Source organism: Stegodyphus dumicola, chromosome 7 (assembly GCF_044657685.1).
Source record: "Stegodyphus dumicola isolate Sdum_Otavi_A_Nest chromosome 7, ASM4465768v1".
In the NCBI taxonomy this organism is placed as follows: Eukaryota; Metazoa; Arthropoda; class Arachnida; order Araneae; family Eresidae; genus Stegodyphus; species Stegodyphus dumicola.
This window is the reverse complement of record NC_140774.1, coordinates 57,751,464-57,773,465: the sequence shown is the minus strand read 5'-3', so window position 1 is coordinate 57,773,465 and position 22,002 is coordinate 57,751,464. Positions and strand designations below refer to the sequence as shown.

General features: G+C 32.1%; 1 protein-coding gene and 1 long non-coding RNA gene across 6 annotated transcripts in view; one reads left to right on the top strand and one right to left on the bottom strand.

Annotated features, from left to right (window-relative positions):
• Positions 1 to 22,002, top strand: part of LOC118206146 (uncharacterized) — a 155,870-nt gene that overhangs the window by 27,574 nt on the left and 106,294 nt on the right. For 3 of the 5 annotated variants that reach the window (XM_085820247.1, XM_085820248.1, XM_085820249.1), the window contains exon 4: positions 15,659 to 15,726. The exons of 1 other annotated variant lie outside the window; for it this stretch is intronic. In XM_085820247.1, the coding sequence (XP_085676373.1) occupies positions 15,659 to 15,726 (68 nt within the window). Of the gene's footprint in view, positions 1 to 15,638; positions 15,727 to 22,002 lie in introns of all 5 variants that reach the window. One more of the 5 variants, XM_085820250.1, reaches the window with a different exon arrangement.
• Positions 10,054 to 22,002, bottom strand: part of LOC146996189 (uncharacterized) — a 462,656-nt gene continuing 450,707 nt past the window's right edge. The window contains exon 5 of the long non-coding RNA XR_015042008.1: positions 10,054 to 10,212. This is a non-coding gene — a long non-coding RNA (uncharacterized LOC146996189). The remainder of the gene's footprint in view (positions 10,213 to 22,002) is intronic.

Sequence of the window (22,002 nt, the reverse complement as noted above, 5' to 3'; positions counted from 1 at the left end):
GGTGGCAGCCATGATGATCGGGTGCCACACCATCTAGATGACTCTGCTGATGTTGTTCGGTCAAAGGCAAACGTCTTAAAGGCCTCTGTGAGTGTAACTCCGCCTCAGATAAACGCTGTGAGATAGTGGACGGTACCACGGGAGGTATAGATGTGGCTGTAGTACGTTGAATAGTCGACAATGATACCAATGAGGCAATTTGGACCTGGCAAACAATCATTCTATCTTGCCTCGCATTTGTGCTCCTTGGCCTTCCAGAGCCTTCGTTTCATTGGCAATTTCCTTTTACCAACCTTGTGGCCTTTTTTATGACGCCGTTAAGGAGTGCCAACATATGGACATTTTCAACCTATTTCACTATGAAATTTTACACGAGGACAGGCACCTCCGTCCATATGCCGCTTTTCTACTCAGTGGAAACCAGGATTTTCCAACATAATTTGTGTTTTTAGTATGTAGTACTCTGAAAAACTTATTTGACTTGTAAATAATGATGTTTAGAAATCTTAGCCGGATGATCATGTGACACACACAGCCACGCCCACAAGATATTACTTATATTTTTCCTGTATGTACTATTTTACTTTTTGGAATCGTATTTTATTTTCTGCATTTATGACTGCAACACACACCTTTTTTGAACTGATTTAATACTATTTTATGTATAACTATTGTAAAACTTCAGATTTACAGCGCTACGATGCTTGGATACCTCATCGTTAACCAGATGTCTTATCGCTCATCACGTGACATTGGTCACACCCCCAGCATCTGCTATCCTGTCTCCACGAGAACTACGTTCGGCATTTCCTTACCTGCAGCGCTCCTAGAAGCACCAAAGTTCAATAGCTGGAACACAACCTGCGATTTTGCAGGTTAATCGCGGCAAATAAAGCAAGTTGGAGTTGGTACGCTGCAGGTGGCGGCCTGTTGCTCAGTATGACCCCCCAGCTTGACGCAACTCTACAATGCGACGACATTTAAAGTCATTTAGTTGTCTGTAAGGTCTTCGATATCGTCGTAATGGCATCTTTAGTTGCTTCTTTACGGAATTACAATGGCAGCAACAGAAAAGATAAATTTTCCTCCTCTGTTATTGGTTTATACTTTGCGAATTGTGCAGTAGAAATGCATTCTATGATCGGAATTCCTGTTCATTTACCTTGAAATTTTGATCATTTGCATGTTCGATCAAGATGGTTTTGCATACCAAATTTCGTCATGATCGCAAAAGTCCTTCTTGGTGCTTTGATTTTTTTGCAAAAGAGTGTACGTGGTTTTTTAGGTACAGTGATTTTAGAAGGTATAACACTGAAACCTGATATTACAATAAAAATAGATTGATCGAAACTATTTTTTGGCATCCTTTTTATTATCATTTTTATTATACTTGCATCTTTTTTGTTATACTTTTACTCTAAACATTATTACTTTTATTATTTATTTTGCAAAAGTAAACAGTTTTTAGACAAAAAAACTTGCACTTATTTTCCCCCTAATACATCGCATAACTATGCACACCTGTGTAAAAACAGTGGCACTGGAGAGTGAATCTTGTATGTTTCGTGTGTCAGTTAAGGGGTTAAAAATTAAAACTTGTATTTTAAATCTATGTGTTCTCTTTTCATATGTTGGTAATGCCTGTCAGATTATGTTAAAGATTGATAATTTAGGAATTATTTTTTAAAACGTTGCAAAAACCACCAACTTGTATTTGTTATGCAACTTTTACCTCTTCATCTGTAAAAAAATCACCAAATTGCACCAAAATGTTTGCACCAATGCATAAGTACCTGAAATAGCACATATGCAGCATATATGTGATATATATATATATATTTAAACTGAGGAACATGGCATAAATAACACATACTCTTAAATAGATAAATATAATTAGCACATATGCAGCATTTATGTGATATATATATATATATATATATATTTAAACTGAGGAACATGGCATAAATAACACTTACTCTTAAATGGATAAATATCATTTGAAATTAAGGAATTATTACCACACAATTGATTTTGTATGTAAACCTTTTCTTCTGTATTTTGCATTCTCAAAATTAAAAAAAAAAATTGATATATCTTATAGAAAAGAATTGGTTTAACGAAAGTTTTTTCTTTATTATTGCATCTGCTAAAATGTAATCCTAGTACAGTCAAAAGTCGTTAATTCGGACACCTATAATCCGCACATCAAAGCTACAAACTTTCTGCGCATGCGTCGCGTTGACCTTTACGGCTGCGAACATGCGTGTGCGCGTGCGCAAAATATGTTTACGAATGCGCGTTTAATGTATAACGGACGGGATAAGCTAAGCTAAAATTATCTAATTCAGTTAATGTTGCAGATTGCGTTGTTTCTTAATCTTCGAATTGGATTCGGCTTTTCATTTTTTGCAGACTGTTAGAGCAATTTTATAAAAGTAAGCTTGAACTTTCGATTATGTCAAATAGAATTTCTGATATATATTTGCTAATATGTAAAGGATCTACAAAGCGAAAGTATGTTTCGAAGTCCATTAAACAAAAAGTGGAATTGCTGCAAAAAATGGATAAAGGCATATTCTTTGTTTATCTAAACTTTAACATTTGTTTATCTGAACTTTGTTTATCTTTAACGCTGCGGCGCGCAATGAATTGGAAGTTGATCTGTCAGCACTATCCTTATCTTCAGAGCAGATGTTTTTATTTTATTTGGCTTATAATTCCTTACTAAATGTAGTATTTCATCTCGATGTACTCCGTCCTTGATATGATTTAAATCAAATATCTCGTCATTATAATTCCCTTCCGATAGCAAAGAAAGTGACAGAGGTTATTGAAAACGAAAAAATTTCAATTGACAGATTAGTCGGTATTCTTGACACAGCAATTGACTTAAACAGTGGAACTTTGTAACTGAACAAGAAATTATGTCTGTTTATAGAATTAAAGAGAATGTATTATCACATAAAAAACGAAGCAACTTAAACAACTTTCATTGAAAGAAATGTTTAATAAAGTAAACAAATAAATATTAAGCTTTTTTTTTTGTAAATTTTGATACCCTGTAGATCATAATTGTTCTTTATTTCATAAATTACGGTTTCATATTTTTAATTATATAATTTCTGCATGCCATCTTACCAGATTTAAATTGATCTATAATCCGGAATCTCCAAAGTCCAGATTACGGACTTTGTACTGTACAATATAGAAAATGCATTATGTATGTAAATAAATATTTAGTTAAGGGAAAAATTATTTCTCGAAAAATGTTACTTCATTTAAAATTAATAGTATTAATCAAAATAGCTCCAAAGTCACGTTTTACAGTCGTCGATGATCTACTATACACTCTCTGGAACAATCAGCGACACAGCCTTCAGGTTAACAGGCTATCGCGGTGGGAACAGCTTCACTGTAAAGCACCAGAGTTCAGCTCCCGACTGCTCGGTCGTTCTTGGAACTCCACATACTCTCAAGACTCTCCACACTACAACTCGCAATGCACTCGACGACACATAGAGCACAGCTCCCAAATCTTCGAAGTCGTTCCCAGAGCTTAACACACTCTCTCAACAATGCACAACCGCAATATACTACGAGACTCTTCGATGCACTCAAGTACCCACTCGGCACTTGCTGCTCACCTGTCAACTCGATCAACTCCGCACGGACTGACTAACTCGAGACTAACTATCTCGCACTCTAGACGAGGCACACACACTAAGTGACTGTGGACCTGCAGGATTTATATAACTTTTAGCTTTCGTAAAATAAACAGCAGGAAATGTTTAACTAAATATTTCAGTATATCACTCAAAACTAACCTAAAATGCATTTTATTAATGAAAACAGGAAAGTGCTTTGTACTTACAAGAAGCGTCAAGGATACAAAGAAAAATTAATACATATGTACTGTTTTAATACTGTAATGTATTATGTAATTACAATAGCATAACTGTAAAACTACACCTTTTTGAAGAAATCAGTCATTTGTGTTTGCTTCTTGCTTTGGAAGCATTTTCTCTTGTTCCGAGATTGCATTTTTCGTAGCATAAGTTTCTCGGCCAACGCTGCGTCATCTTGTTCTTCCAAATAGCTCAGCAGTCCGTCGACTTGTTGCAAAGCCGCTTCGTGAGTCTTCCGCGTCTGCACAGTGGGCTCTTCTTTGCCTTCACTTCGCTCTCCTTCATTCTTGGCCTGTCCCCTTGCTTTCTTCACAATTTCGTCATCTGTCAAGCGTTTGAAGCCAGGTTCGTTGACGTCACATTCCAGCCACTCGTTAATGTTTTCAGCATCAACATTCTCACCACCCGGAACTGTTTTCACCATATCGGCAAGAGTTGCCGTGGACATGTCTATATCTTCATTCTCTTCTTCACAACTCAAAGGGGTTAGGTTGTTGTTGTTGGCTTCAACATTAGGCATGAGCATTCTCCATGATTTTATGAGGGATGATGGTTTCACTGAGTCCCATGCAGATGCAATATCGTAGATACTGTCCAAGATTGTGTAGTACTTCGAAAACTCTTTCAGATCATAACCTTCTTCAATTTTGATCATTAGCAGCTTGGTTCGGTATGTTCTCTTCATTGTTGCAATGACTCCTTGGTTCATAGGTTGGATTAGCGCAGTAACGTTTGGGGGGAGAAACTTTGCAAAAATTTGTCCATCAGAAGACTTTAGCACGCTTGTTGCTGGGTGAGAAGGTGCGTTGTCGATCAATCAAAGCATTTTTAGGCAGGTTTTTCGATTTAAGATGTTTTTGCTCTTGAAGAACAAAGATTTTTTCGAACCATTCATGAAAAATTATTCAGTTCATCCATTCTTTTATTTATTTATTTATTTATTTTTTTTTTTAGTTAAAGTAATCTATGGTTAAATTTTCTATCCTTGTGCTTTAGAAAGATCTCGTTTTTTTTTTTTTTTTTTTTACTTTCCTATGACAACAAGTCTAAGTTTATACCCACCGGTAGCATTACTACAAGACCTGATAGTGATCCTTTCCTTGCTGCTTTTATGACCCGTCGCTTTACTTTCACTTTCAAATGCTAAAGTGCGAGTGAGAAGACATTTCCATAAAAGTCCTGATTCGTCAGCATTGTAAATTTGTTCAAAAGATAGCTCTTCTTTTAAAACAAATTCTTCAAATTCATGGTGGAAATCGTCGGCTGTTTGTTGGTCATCATTAAGTTTCTCCCCATGAAGTCCAATTTCTCGAATTCCATGTCGCTACCTAAAATGAGTCAACCAGCCAGAAGACGCATCAAAATTTCCTTTCAGGCTTAACGAGTCAAAAAAGGTTTTTGCCTTCGCCGCAATGATAGGACCATTTACAGGAGTACCCTCTTTTCGAACTTGAGCTATTCACTCTGTCAATGCCGTGTCTAGCTCATCAAAGGTAGAACCCTTCATAGTTTTTTGCGTTTTCATTGCGGAAGCACTGTCCGACATTGATGCAAAGTTCACTAGTTTGTCTTTTTGCTTTAGAATGTCACGCACTGTTTTTTCCGCGATTCAGTAATCCAGTTCCATCTGCTGTCTTGTAGCGCCGTTTGCTACTTTGGAAATTAATTCTGGTTTTCATGCAGTCGTCAACACAACCTTCTTTAATTTTCTTGACATTTTAAATCGGTAACAGAAAGCACAAAACCGGAAAGCACAAGCACTGAATACAATAAAAGATAAGAAATTAACTCCGACCGGTTTGCAAACACTATCAGGCTTAAACTAACAATGGTGAGTGGGAGGAAGTGGACGTGTCAATAAGATTAAGACAAGAGAGGGCGATGAAGCGGGCACTACAAGGCATCAGAGGGGAAGGTTTCGAGAAGGTTCTGAGAAGGCCTGGGATATTTTTGCCATATATAAGCAGGATGTTAGCAAATTTAACATTTCGCTCAGTTTTGTGAACATTTTTATTTTCTTTGCTTTATGCTTGGGGGGGGGAAATTTAAAACAGTAGTGTAAATTAAAATTACCCTTGTAGAATGCAATTTAGTGGAAATTCATTATAAATTGACTACTAACGAGACATATATGTCCCACCAAAAGACTGAGTTAATAATAACTGGGTAAAAAAGTACTTAAAATCTCCTGAATGTTAGGTATCCTCATCCAATAGTTGGAAAATCAAGTTGCTGCCGTGCTCGTTTTGCACAAACGAACATGGAGAAAAGAACAAATATGAGTTGCCCAATGTGTAATGTTGGGTTATGCAAAGAATGCTTTGCCCTGTGTTATATGATGTAAAATCTATTTCATATAATAAAGTTTTCCAGAATAATAGTGTAAGTATTATAGTAAGTCTATCACTAGGTGTGGAATGTATATACTCCTCTGTTAACTATGGCTGGGACATATGTGTCCCCGCCTTTGGCTTAAAAACCATTTGTCAAAAAAACTCAAATGCTGAATTTATTTTATTTATGACATATTTTATTCACTTGGATAGAAAACGAGGTAATTTCTCTCTCTCTCTCTCTCTTTTTTTTTTTTTTTTTAATTCATAGTCAAATGGTTAAAAGTGAAAACTGTTAGTATAAAATTATTAAAACACTGTGAACTTTATCTTTACAGCCTTTAGCTAAACTGTTGTTATTTTTATTTATTTTTACAGGCTTCTCAACTTTAGTTAAAGTAAAATATTTCTGTGGTTAACTTATACATAAATAATATTAGAACTGCATGTTCAGATACAAATAAAACTAGGTATATTTTTGCTATTATTTTATTCTCCTGTTCTTTTAGCAATAATAAACCTGCACATCTTTTCTTGAAGGCAAAGCCAAAAAGAAAAATTGATTTTATTTCTGTAAATATTGTTTTATTAAATTGGAATAATTTGTAACTGAATTTAGTTATTATAAAGGTATGCTAATGAGCTTCAAAAAATAACTTTTTATGTGTGCAAGTATTCAATAAATTCTTTCATGTACTGGATGGTCAAAATTTAATTTTGAGTTTTGATGAACTATTATTATAGCTACTTTGTGCACTTTGGATTAATTCATGCTCATTTCTTAAACATATTATGAACAATACAATGGAATTCTTTTAACTAATTGATATAAATATCAGGTACTTTTACAAATTTGTCTTTCTCTTTGTGACTAAGTATGTTTTGTTTTTGGATGTGATGTTGCTGGTATTCCAGCAATATCATTCAGGAGATTCTTATTCATAATTTTATTTGAAGTAAAATCATTAAATATCTCAAAGCTAATTATACTAAGATGACAGTATTACAAAATGCACTTTTCACAAGATGTAATTTTGGAACCGAATACTCGTTTTAAGAATATACATTGTTACCTTGAGTTCCACCATAGGATGTACTATGAGTATATTGACATGCACAATGTGGGAAAAAATCAACGCTGTTTTTAATAATGTGCATGCCAGCTTTATTTTCACAATAGCACATATTTGGATTACTATGATACACAAAATTATTTTTTACTTGTACGAAGTAAAGGAAATGTAATCGCGAAAAATTCCAGGTATCATATTTCAACGAAAATATCGATTTTGAACAGTATTGAATTCAATTTAATGATGTTTTTCCATGAAATCTATATGTAAGGACAGAATAAAAGACGTTTTCCCCAAACAGATTATAAAACTGATTTAAAATGGATTCAGAAAAGATTTTTTCTGTAGTGTTTATATGTAGGTATGGTATGTATGTATCTTGCATAACTCAAAAACGAGTAGCTTCAGAACGTTGAAATTTTGTATATAGGACTGCTATAATATGAAGTTGTGCACTTCTTTTTTGGTTGCAGTCAGCTGTACCAAAAGTGTATATGTTTACTGGGCTCCATGGGCTGAGTTTTTTTTTTTTTTTCCTTTTTTTTAAAAAAAAATTCTTGTATGTTGGTAAATTACGCATTTTTTAAGTGAGTTTTAAATAAATTAATTTTAAAAATAAGTGAATTAATGTTGTTCTTATCTTTCAGTTAAGTTTTTTGTGCTTTAGTTAATCAACGTGTAGTAGTAGAATTATCAATAATTTAAAAGTTGTTTAAGTGCAGCTAAGCCTATTTTTTTTTTTTTTTTTTTTTTTTTTTTAAGCACCATAGCAGCCATATTTGTTTACATTTGAAACCTAGCATAATAGTGAATTCAGTTTCTGCACCTTCAGTGTTTTTTTGCTGAGTGGGACCAATTTTAATTTTTGTAAATTAAAGTAAATTTTAATTTTTGTACACCAAAAAATCTGCCTGTTGTCTGCTGGCCAAATTGCTTCTTTTTGCGTAGAAACTAATTGTAAAAATTTTTAAAATTGTGTTATTTGTATTTGGTGTTTTATTTATTTATTTATTTATTTTTTCTCTATATTTTTCAATTTTTAAAGAAGCTATTTTGAGGTTTTATGTATTTTTTGCCTTGTCGTGAACTGAGAACAGAATTAATTGAATGAGAAATATATCTCTAAAGAAATTCGAGGAAATAAGTGCTTCGTATTAAGAGCAAATATTGTCGCCAGTTTGTCTCGGTCAGAGGAGAATGTTTATGAGTAGTGCATGTGTATTATGTAAGCAGCTGAATCGTCTGTGAAAAACTGTTTCTTTTTTATTTGTTTAATTTCTTTTTAACATCATTTTAGTTTTATGATAGTATTTGAATAGAACATGTGGCAATGATTAGATAATTCTTCAGATGATATAATTTTTGTGCATTGTGAGTTATAAAATGAATGAGATATAATGCTGTTAAGTGAACCTAGTGGCAGAGTATCGCTATGGTAAATAAATATAGTGGATTTTAAAGAGTGAATTTATTCGATTGTGATGTATGCGCTATTGCCGAAGTAGAAATCAATAAGTTTAATTGAAGTTCAGGAAAAAATTTCTGTAATTTAATATTCCATACAAGGAAGTCGTGGTATAAGCATCAAATTTTCTTATTTGTAACTGTTAAAAATATTACCATGATAGAAAAAATCTGTATTAGATATATTAGATATGTGTATGTGTGTTGATTGGTATGCTATCTATTGATACTTGCGTCAGTTTAGTCTAAACTCGGGTCTTTTGCCTTCAGAAACGGGCAAATGTCACATTCATTTATGCAGATAGACCTGTTTAATGTGTTGCTGAAAGATAACTCATTTTGTCTGTTATTAATTTAAAACTCTAAGTTTAGCTTTTATGGTGTTTTGCACCATCTCTTCTTTTTAGAGCAAACCTATTAGTAAGTATATGCACATGAGCATCTTTAAACATAACTGTTATAGCAGTTGTCATGTGAGTTAGCGTAATGTGGATTCCATGCATTTGTCCAGATATTCAAAGAAAAAATTCCATTTGTGTATGCTGATACACAATTATCTAGTACAGGAGTTCTCATTCAGGGAAGAATTTCATAGTGTCAGGGTAGGGGAATGCAGTGAATCTTTTATTATTATTATTTAGTTTCAATTTATGAATAAGTTATGTTTACCAGCATCATCTGTACCCCCTTTTTTGTTTAATTTATAAAACCTCTTTAAAAATAATGAAAATTTAAATAGTATATATGTTTTTTTCGTGTTTTGGAAAGGAGGGGGCTGGGTTGATAATCTAGTTATGGTGAAAGTGATGCATGAGGTAAAAAAGGTTGAGATTCACTGCTGTAGTATTATCTGAAGCTTTTCTGGAGAGCTACAAGAATTTATGGGTGAAATAAACTCTTTAGTTATTTATTAATTAAAATTAATAAGATAGATGAATTCTTAAAAATAGATAATGAAAGAACCTTACCTTCTCTTGGTTTAAATCGGATTTGATATAGGTTTAAGATTGGTATTTGAGTGATAGTACTTTACATATCATGTAGACCAATGTTCTCAGCCATTTTGCTCCGTGTAATCCTTTCAGCGTTGCTAAACAATTACTCCCCTTCGTGCATTCCAAAAGTCGAAAAATACACGCACATTTGTTTAAATTTAGATTATTTTTTAGTGTGCTTTACAAATTAAACAAGAAGAAGCATAGGAAATGTTGATAAATACCAAAACTTGAATAAAAGTAGTTTTTATATTCAAAATAAAAAAATACTTAATAAGGGAAATAGAAGTATGTCTGCATTCCTCTGTAAAAACTGTTCCTCCTGGTTGAAAGCTCCTGGTCTAGATTTCTTCTGGACCTCAAAATAGAATTAGTATGAAAGTAAGAGGTCTTTACCACACCACCAAGCACTGTGTCAGGTTTCCCATGCTCTCAGAAAATTCTAGAAAGTTAGAAAAATTAAAAATTGATGGAGAAAATGTGATTTTTTTTAAAGAAAAATTGTATCTTTTTTCATAAATTTATAAATGTTAAGTAAGGTAAATTTAAGGTAATACAGAGTTTATGTTTTAAATTGTAACCAGTTAATTGCTTCTCTTAAAAAATGGCCGAAGATTTACTGCAATCTTTATTTTCTGTGTAAAGAAAAACAACTAAAATTCTGGGTTTTACTTATGCCATATCTTTTACAATTATGTCAACACAAAATCCTTCTCTACAGCTGCTTTTAAACTGTTGATCACTCTTCTTTTTAGAACTATAACTTTTTTACCATCTTTCAGTCTTTAGAAGTGAAATTGCCTTTCAGAATTAAATAGTGTAAGTTTTGAAATTACCGTGCTGTCTGTTTTATGGTGTCATAGTTAACCCTTAATTAAACACTTTTTCTATTCGATGTATTGTTATATTATCAGTATCATTTAGCTGTAAGCATTGTGTTCAACATATCTGGTGTAGGAAATTAACTGAATCCCTTAACCAGTTCACTGTTTGCCCCGAGAGAGATACGTTCACAGGAAATGCATCATCATCTGTTAGCATCGGCAGACTGTCTTCGGGGTGAAATCTGGGTATGTACTAATATAGGTGGAGAATTCTTGGCAAATCTCATGAAAGTTTGCATTTTCATCTATTTCCTTCTACATAATTTTCATGCTTTGCATATCATTTTCATCTCCCCCTTCTCATCTTTTTCCCCCAATACATGTCCAATTGTTTTACGTCGTCATGAGAGAATGTGACATAAACAGAACTGTCTACATCCATTCAAACCTGCGTCTCCTCATCATTAATATTAATTAACCTTCTCCAAATGTACAACTAAATCTAAGAGGTCAGCCACAGGAGTCAGACATACGTTAAAATTAAGAAGAATTGTGTCATTTGATTTGTCATCTACAAAAATGATAGGCCACAATTTATACCAACAGCAATGTAAAGTGACTGGTTTTACACCTTTCCAATCAAGAGACAAAGTAAATGTGGCATCTTTCAATCTGAACTGTTTCTCAAAATTATGGTCACTATCTTCAAAGTTCACCTATCAACACATAGAAAGAGATCGGTAGATCTTTATATTCTGGATACTTTACTGGTTGGAAACATAACACAAATACTCAGATCTTCAGTTTGTTAGGCAATTACATATTTTTCTATTGCATAAGCTTAAATTTTGAACCCGCAAAAATGCCTTTGTTTCGATATCACTGATTAATTGGGTGCCAGTTACGAGAAATTTTACAGTATAAATTTACATGCACACACTATATTTACATATCTTTAAATGAATTGTCTAAAACATATAGCCTGTTAAATTGCTGTTAAAAATTGTGTGCATTGGTTTTATTGGGGGTTACTAAGTTTTAGTTTTATTCTTGATTATTCTTGATTATCCAGAGAAAATTTCAACTTGCTTAGTTTTATTAATGTAATTGTATTAATGAACTATCATTTTATTTCAAGTTTTATGTTAAACTTTGTAATTTGAATATTAATATTTTGTAAAGGGTTGTCAGAATGAGTCTTTAGTATTTATATAGTATAGTATTAGTTATATATCTCTCTCTATATATAATAAGAAATATGTATATAATAACAAAGCATTTAGAAGAATAAAAATATTTTTAATATTAAAATTTTGCATTTTTATGGTATAATTAGTTATTTAGAGGAATATAGTCAAACCTATAAATCTCAAATCTTGTTGAAGGGGGGGGGGAATCAAGATAATGAGGGTTTAATTTCTGACAGATTTTAAAGCAATGATTGGATACGAAGGTAGCCATTGAATACACATTAAAAATATTTAATCATTAAAAATAATAATACATTAAAGTATTTAATCTTTAATTTTCTTTTAATATATTAATATTTTAATTATTAAAAATATTTAATCAATAACTTGAATATTAATACATTAAAATATTTAATCTCATTAGTATTTAATTTAAAGCTTTTAAACTAAAAATACTTTACAAAATTTTAAATTTAAGTTTTTTAATTAAGTACATAACAGAAATATAAGTAGCTACTACAAACCATAGTGAAAATAATCTGTTAATAAAGTTTGTTGTCCATTTAAATCTTTTGTAGATTAGACAATTTTCGGTAAAGTGGTAATTGAGCTGAATATTTCAAGGCCAGTGTTTTCAGAAGCTTCTAAAATGATATGCAGTGTGTTTGTTAACTTCTCCATCTTTAATCATCATAGTTTTATTAGCATTCTGCAATTGTACTTCATATTTATCTTCAGATGAGGATTTTATATGTCCCACAATTTCTACATTTCTGTATGTTATAATTGAAGTATTCAATTCCCATATATATATATATACATATATTAATTTGTTTATCTAAATTTATATATATATATATATTAGATTTCAAGATTTAACATAGTTTAAGAATTTTCCACTTTTTAAAATCAATTAAAGTTTTTTTCTTGACTTTCAACAAGTTCATTGGTTCGATTTTCTTCTTAATTATTCTTTTCTTAAAAGAAAATTATTAAAGATTATTCTTTCTTTCTGAGAAATTACGTAACTGTAGATTATCTAAATTAGTTCATTCTTGATTTAGTGATATTTAAAGGTTCTTAATCAATTCCTTGGAATCCTATTGCGGCAGACTTTAATAAGAGGCTATTCTTTGAAGTTTTTTCTGTTACCCTTCCTGACATCAGCAGCCTTAAAAATCCAGTTCTTGTGGAAATTGCAAAGGTTTTGCTTGGTGTAGTGTATTGTGTCATGGCAAGTGACTAAGAGATGACTGCAGTGTCTTATTTGTCGTGGAAGACATTAAGCCTTTCAACCCAACTTTTGCATGATTAAAATTTAACTACAAAAAGTTGTTTAATTTAATGTTGACATACTAAAAGAAACATAATATGAGTTTAAAGTTTTTAACTTTTCCAGTTTCCTGGAAATCTCATGGAACAATATGTCCCAATCGTATAGGATATTACCCTTTCTCAGAAAACAAAACTAAAATTTGTGGTAATATATGATGTGAATATTACAAAATGTAAACTTTGCTACATGCACCAGTTCATATACAACAAAAATTTTCATATATGTTTCATAATTGTAGCATGTAGTAATTGTTCATAATTCAGCATGTAGTAATTTGATCACTAATGGTACATATTAACCCACTGTTCAATACAATTGGAACAGTATATCCCACAAAAAGAATTTATTCAAAATTTCTTAAATCTGACATTAATAAAGTTAAATTATTACTTAATAAGAACAATAAGAACTATTTCATATTAAGCATGCCTTAGATATAATTGTATTTACTGTAAAATTCAAAAACAAAACAAACAAACAAACAAAAAAAAAAAAGATAAATTGAAATTTAAGTAATTGGCGTGCTCAAAAACATAAGTGCGCCATTTGCAATTTAAAAAAGGTTGCAGGTTTCTTTAGTCATGTATTTGTTTCCTAATTCCTTAAAAACGCTGCAAATGTAAAACCTCTTTTCAAAGAGAGCTTTATTTACTCATTTCTTATTATTTATTCATTTAAGACATTGTATTGCAGAAATTAGGCATATTTTATAAATCTTAAGTAACCAGATTCAGACAATAATTGTGTGGTTCTACTTTTAAAATTGAATAACGTTAAATGCTACATCCCATAGCACTTTTTTTTTTTTTTTTTGGTGCACTGTCATTTTTTATGAAGCATAAAACAAAATATGTGATAATGTGATGGTACAGTTGACTACATTGTATATGTTAGAATACAGAAGTATGTGTCTTTACAAATATTATTTCGTATTTAAAGTACATATAAAGATTGCAAGAAGATTGTCATAAAAACACTACCGTATTTGACGGTATATAAGACACACTTTTTTTCCTAAATTTGGTCTCAAAAAAGTTACCTGCGTCTTATATGTGAAGAGCACAGGTTAACTTTCAATACTGAATGCTATTTTTAGCCCGGATAAAGATCTAGACACAGATAACTTTGGCCTTCTAAATAAGGGTGCGTATTATATGCCGTCAAATACGGTATTTCTTATTAATATGGCTCTTGTATGTAAACAGTTTCAAGAGCCTTCTTGTTAATGGACTGGGCCAAAGCAGTAACTATACTAAGAGCTGTTTGCTGACAGTCCTAACCACAATCACTTACAGTTTGCCTGTCATGAAAAGAGTTGTGAATATAGTTGCTAATTTGATGCAGTCCATTGGCTAGAAGACACTTAGCAGTGTTAAAATAATGGCGAGTGTGGTAACAAGTGAGTACCAGTCATGCTTTTCTTACATATTATTTTTATCATTGGTAGAATACTAATTGATAGAAATACTAAGGAAATATATTCAGAATATAGCTTCCATTTTATTCATTTACATATTGGGAAACACCAGTTTAGAAAAAATAATAAACATAGATTTTGGCTGTAGTATAGAAAACATAGGTAATCAGAACATAATGAGCAATTTGTAATACTCCAATTTTGAAAAGAAATCAACAATAGCCTAAAACAGGTAAAACATTATCAAAGCTAATTTTGCTAGTGAAATTTGTGGAGTGTAATTTTGAAGCTCCAACAATATCTTCTTTTAGAAAACTAGTTTTTTCCCTTCATTTTTTAATGATAATGATTTCAGAATGAAAATATAGAAATACAGAGTGTGAATTGTAAAAATTAAATCAATTATTTTGTATGTGCAGCAAAACCTGATCCTTTTTTTTTTTTTGTGTGTGTGTGTGTGTTTTGATCCTATTTTTACTGTTGTACATGTAGTTTATAGAATTTAAAATAATAATAATAAAAAAAAAAAACTAGAATCTAGTTTATTGATTTTGAACTAGATTCTAGTGTATTAATTTCGAATTTTTCTATTTGTGTTTCATCAAGTTTAAATAAAAATTTTGGCACGTAAGACTAAATAAAATCTTTTCTTGAGTTATAAAAGTTTGATAATAATGAAAATATGTTTTCATTGATTTTTGGCTTTTGTAATTGAGCATGAATACTACTTCTTTACAATATTTCAAGTAAGAGATTTATTGACATTATTGAAAATATATGGTTAGTTGTTCATAAAGAAAGTGTGTCTTATGCATAAGATTTTTTTGGGTAATGTTTTTTTTTAAAAAAACTTTTCTACTATTTTCTTTTTGTTTTTTACATTTGTATTTATTATTATTTTATAGCAAATCTAAAAAATATAAGCCAGTTTCCGTGCTTTTTTTTTTTTTTTTTTTTTTTTTTTCAAAAATTAGGTTTAATCCAAGCAATATATATATATATATATATATATATATAAAGCTGATTCGTATTATGATACTTTTTTCTCATTACTGCAGTTTATATGACCTCTGGTTTAAATTCACTCTTTTGCTTTCATAGTTATTTCATGACCCTTGTAGGTCGCCTTGATCCACTTCCAATTGTATTGAAAGAAGATATCATGGGCTTTGGACGATGGGAAATGGAGGTAAGATGCCAACAAAATGAAAGAAAAGTCATTAATTATTAATTAAAGAAAAGTCAGCTTTTGAATACAATATTATTTTTTTCCTCTTTTAGAGCTTTTTTTATTCATTTACTCATGTGTTTAAAATTGAAAATACGATTAGTAACTGATGTTTATTTCAAAATAGGTGGAAATTTTTTTGTGAAATAAAAAAAAAAAAAAAAAAAAAGGACCTGTACAAAATTTCTTATTCTGTAATTTTGATGTATGGTTATGTGTATAATCTTTAGTTGGGACTTACTTAAATTTATTAATTTTTTGATTCATTAATTTAAAATACTCTTCAAGATATTATTTTTAGTATAAAATAATAATAATAATAGCACAAAAATAATGTAGCACAATTAATAATAACTGTTCCTGAAGGTTAAATTTTCTGATTAATGTAAATGAAATTATTAAAAAATTTTAAGATCTACCAGAAAACTTAAATGTTTGAGCAATAACTGCTGTTAATGCAGTATTTTAGCAGCTTTTTTATTTGAAAAGTTTTTTGTTATTTATGTGTGTAAAAACATGAATGAAATTTCTTAATTTTTTCCCCTTCTGACAAGTTAGGTAGTCATTAAATAGAAGTAAAATATATATTTTAATACAATTTTTGTTACATGAGAAAAAATTTAATATATCAAAAAATGCTTTTCTGAATTTAAAAACTTAACTGTTTTAATTTTGGTTAATATTTAAGTTGATGCATTCTCCTAACAAATTCTGAGCTGTGTGTAGCCATACTTGTTTCTAAATTTTTCTTTAAATGCTGAAAAATTGAATGTTAACTGATAATTATTATTTCTTTCGAAAATTTTTTTAATGTGTTGTAGCAATAAATTGCTCAGATTAATATAAAAAATATCAAATAAAGGTTTTGTCCTGCAAATATTTTTTGTTTATAATTAATATTTGGTTTTATTAATCAAAATTGAGTTTTCTGTTGTGAAAATTTAAAATTGAAAAGTATGTGAAATAAACTGAAAACACATATTTGACATTTTAAAGAAATTTTATGTATGGGGTGAATCCCAAAGTTTAATTTACCTCTGTATGCAGATAGTAAGCCATGCTGTCACAGAAGATAGTATATGAATGCTAGAGATTCATGTGGTGGCAATTGTGTGGGCCAAGTATCAATTCTCATTTGTTTGCAATAGCATTGCTGCATCAGCTGAATGTGGTGATTGACTGCTAGATATTGGATCAAATATGTAAAGCATGATGTTCATCAAAATTTATCATCAGCATTTTCTGGTGCATGGGCTAGATGCCATAAGCCAGTAGATGGTAAATTCCCAGCACAATCTGTTTTCAGAAAGTCATCGAAATGTCCATAAGGAGGAGGGGTCTTTACCTAGAGCCTTGTGGAGCAAGTGAAGGATCATATTTTTTAAGAATGTTGCTTTGCATTTACAGAACTCTGCTGGCATTTGCCTCAGATATGTGCTTCTTGTTGCATGAAACTGTTATGAAATACTTGTTTTTCTGGAAATCAGGCATGAGATAGTCACTAAAGAAAGTAAAATTCAAACCAAGTAGTATTGATATGTTTGCAATGGTGCCATGTTGAATACAGCAAGATTTTTTTTTTTTTTTTTTTTTCTGGATCATCATTACTGATAAAATGGTGGTTTCATATTTCAGGAAGCTAGCGGCAGTTGATGCACTGGCATGATAGTGGATCTTGAAAAAAATCAACCATTTTATTTTCTACTGAAGAAGTATTTGGAAATGTAGAGATCCTCATACTGGCAAAAAATTATATATTGAATATTCTTATGAAGCACATATGCTTAAACACAACAAACTTCTGGAGGATTTCTGCTAAAAGCTTTTGAACATCTCTAGTATATTCCCAAACTTGTTTGCAATGATCCCCATCTTTTGTTTCATTTTAGGAATTTCCAGTTTGGTTAACATTTAATGTGACGCATAGGTGCTAGTCACACATTAGTGACCACTCATTGGTAACTATCATACTTTGCTTTTGATGCCAGATAAGATTCATTGATAGATTCAAATGATGATTTTGTGGGATTGTATTGAAAAGTAGATGAGCAATTGATGTTCTGTTGTAATAAATTTTTCCATGAAATTTTGTTACTTCCCAAATATTGGCCCAATAAACTTACTTTCTGTATGTCTCATAACACACTGCTCGACATTGAAAATGCAACACCAAGAAGGAGTGGTTAGAAACATAGAGTAGATGCACGTCACTGAGTTATGCGAATGATGTGAAGTGCACAGCTCTCCGACACACGTGAAGTAAGATATAAGGGAAGGAACGTGCAGAATGGGCAATATTCATGTCGTTACTTTCTGCCAGATGAATTATCGAAGAAAGTTGGTTTTTGTATTGGAGGACACGTGTAATAGTAGAGAATGCCAGGCCGCCGGCAACAAAGGCACTTTCAGCAGATAGATGATTTTACAAGAAGTATGGTGATGGACTGAGAAGGGCGGGTTTGTCCTTACATCAAATCGCAGCTGATACCCACATGGATGCGAGCACAGTGTATTGGCTATGGCGAGCATGGTTGGAACAAAGAAATGTGGGACGAAGGAGGGTTGCAGGCACAGCCAGAGTGCCGTCAGCATGCGTGAATTGATGCATCCGCCGACAAGCTGTGGCGGTCCTGCAAGTCACTTGTATCGCGATTCTGCAGCATGTGCAAGATATCCTGGATGTTCCTGTGTCGACCAGAACCATTTCCCGTTGATTGGTTGAACGTGGCCTGCACTCACGGCGTCCGTTAAGAAGACTGCCATTCACACCACAGCATAGACACCAACTTTTAGAATGGTGCCGGACTGTGGATGGCAAAATGGCAAAACGTCGTGTTCTCAGATGAGTCATGCTTCTGTTTATCCAGTGACAGTCACCGCATACGTGTGTGGCGTCGATGTGGAGACAGATCTAATCCGGCAGTAACTGTGGAATGCCCCACTGTGCGACAACATGGCATAATGGTTTGGGACGCTATTGCCCTACGATTCCAGGTCTCCTCTAGTTCGTATTCAGGGCACTATGACGGCCCAACAATACTCGGACAATGTACTGCAGCCGGTGGAATCCCCTACCTTCAGAGGCTGCCTAATGCAATTTTTCAGCAGGATAACGCCCGACCACACAGTGCTCGCATCTGCCAACATGCTCTGCAAGGTGTACAGATGCTTCCCTGGCTGCCGTACTCTCCTGACCCCTCACCAATCGAACATGTGTGGGGTGTGATTGGACGCCGTTTGCAGACTCTGCCCCTGCCTTGTTCAAAAGGCGAACTGTGGCAAATGGTTGAAAGGGATCCCTCAGGACACCATCCACACTCTTATTGGCTCTATGCATAGACATGTTTCTTCGTGCATCGCTGTCTGCGATGGTCCTACATCCTACTGAACCGACACCGTTCTCGCTCTGGATTCTGACTATCATTTTGAAATAAAGTTCACTTATTGCTGCTTGCTGTCTCTGTCTTTTTTTCCAAATTTCATCACTTTCTGACCACTCCTTCTTGGTGTTGCATTTTCAAAGTCGAGCAGTGTATAAAAGAAGAATTCATTTTATTTTGAACATTTTTTCTCTTAGTGGAATATATCTTTTATGCAATTCTCAGACATCTCTCCCCCTCCAGCTTTTCAATGAATTAAGAACTGATTATAATAAAATTTCAAAAGGAATGCAGCATTTCATTTAAAGAAAATATATAAAGCAATTTTTTTTCCTCAAAATTAATTTAATTGTAGCTTTACATAAGTGCCTATAGATTTTGTTTTCATGGATCTCTTTGTTTGAAATTAGGAGTTGTAGTTTTCAGGAAATAAAGCTTTGTTTAGCACCTAATAAACATATTTTTAAACATCAATTTCATTGCAATGCATTTTTAAATATGTTTCAGTAATTTGCATTCAAATTCATTTTTATAAATTACAAATAATTTGGTAAATTCTCATGGGAGATACGTAAAGTTGGTCAAGATTAAAACATTATAGTCGTCATATTTTTAAAGCATGAGTAATGTTATTGTATTTTACCCTAAGTAATAAATTCTGATTATTTTAATGTTTTACTTGAATCTGTAATTGCATAAGGAGTATTATTTGTTTACATTGCAGCATTTTGCACCTGATAATTAAAATCAATTTAATGTTTTACTTTAGTATAGTTTATCTTTTTAGGTAGCTATTTTTGAAAGGCCTATTTTACTGCAAGTATGCTAAATATTTTAATCTTACATTTGCATATATATGCAGTAGAATCAGGGCTGTGGAGCCGGTAGGGAAAATGACCTATTTCGACTCTGACTCCTACACCTAGAATTTTTAAAACTCCGACTTCTACTCCCTCATATATACATGTAAACATATATGCATGGTTTAAGGCTTTTTTTAATATAAAAGAAGTAATAGATGCTACAGAAAAAAAAAAAAAAAAAAATGTGATGGCATAACAAATTATTATATTAATTAGCATTTATTATGAAATGGGAAAACTGGCATTAGTTATTTCTAAGAAACAGCATAGTTTCAGCTAGAACTCCTTTGTTGGAGGACCATAGATCTGATTTGATGAACTTTAGAGCCAAGAAGAGTTTCCACACTTACTTGAGTAGGAGGAAATGCTATTACTGTTAGGGCTACTTCTTTCAACTTTTCAGGATAGATTTTTATAAGCTCTAAAAGAGGTGTCTTGCAAGAGCAATCATATTTCTCTCTTTCTTCAAAGGCCGATTAGAAATCTTGTTTGTATTTTTTCATTTTTATATCTAAAGTCTCTTGATTTTTTTATTTTCATTCATGTTGCCTTAGCCTTTTAAATATCATCCAAAAACATGTCTCAAAATCTAATTCATCATTGAAAAGAGGATTCTGTGTTTTGGATCTACATATATTGAACCCAGCAAGGTCTCCTTGTCTAGTAAAATAGTTTGTCTAGTCTTCATTGAAGAAATGAGTCCTTCTGCAATAAATCCTCCATTTCAGAAAGAACTAACATCACATTCTTCCATTCTTGCCTCCTCTTAATTTTTCAGATTGTAGCTTTTTTTGTGGCTAAATATGGTGTAGAAACAAGTTTCCAGTTCTGAAAGATCAGACTCTTTCTGTTAGTGAAGCATTATGGTTATCTACATCTTCTAAAAACATTTTTAATTCTAACAACCTCTATATCATCAAATATGTACTTCCCATCGCATCCAACAAAAACTGGAGATGGAGTCCAACCTGCTTTTAGTAACTCCAGCTTCGACTCCGTCTCCGACTGAGTAGAGCTCCTAATATATATACATACAGTGTGTCATAAAAATGATAGGATACTATTTTTTGTATTTTTTAAGTAACAGGAGAAAAGCTTTGAAATAAAGTAATAAGGAATATTTTTCCTTTGAATACATATTTCTTATCTCCCTTTTTGTACTTAATAAATTTGAAAAAATAAATAGTAAATTTTAAAAATAACTTTTTAGGCTGGAGTTTGGGGGGGGGAGATATATATTACAAAATTAATCAGACATTTTCAGAATCCTTATTAAAATCGTCTTTAATAAATAAAAAATAAACTTTTATGTAATTAATTTGGATAAAGAAGCTAGGCAACAATCTAAAAATCATTTGCTTTTATAATTAATTTCATTTTGGCATTTTGCATTGGTTCACAATAAATGTCACTTCACTTTTCAAATTGTTGCCACCAACTATTATCGCCCTGTATTATATTTAAAGAAATTAAATAATGAAGAATCTGCATAAAGTATGTTTCTCGCATTGTGATAAAACAATGGTACCTATAGCCATCAAATTTTGAATAATGTTCATTTCCACATGAATATGGGCATCTGGAAGCCCAATTTGGAATTTGTTTTATTACCTATTTCATATTTTATAGAATTTTAACGATTTTGATTGACAAATTCGGCGATTTCAAAGCGAGTAGTGGCAATACTGTACAGGAAAATGAAAAATTTATCTCCAACGTGCAAGACTGCGTATCGGAAGTTCTAAAGATATGCTCATTTTAAAATTGTTTTGTGATATTACTGTTGACATGAATTTTATGGTTTAAGTACAAAGAACGTAGCCCACTAGCGGCCGAGCGGTAAAGTTGCTGAACACTGGTAGTTTGATCCGAGGTTCAAATTCCGCAAACGGGGCTGGCTGCATGGGCGTTTTCGTGGTTTTCCTCCATGTGTAACATGTATACAGGCCAGTTTCCCTTAGAAAGTCCTCCATGAAGGCATTCCTCCCATTAGG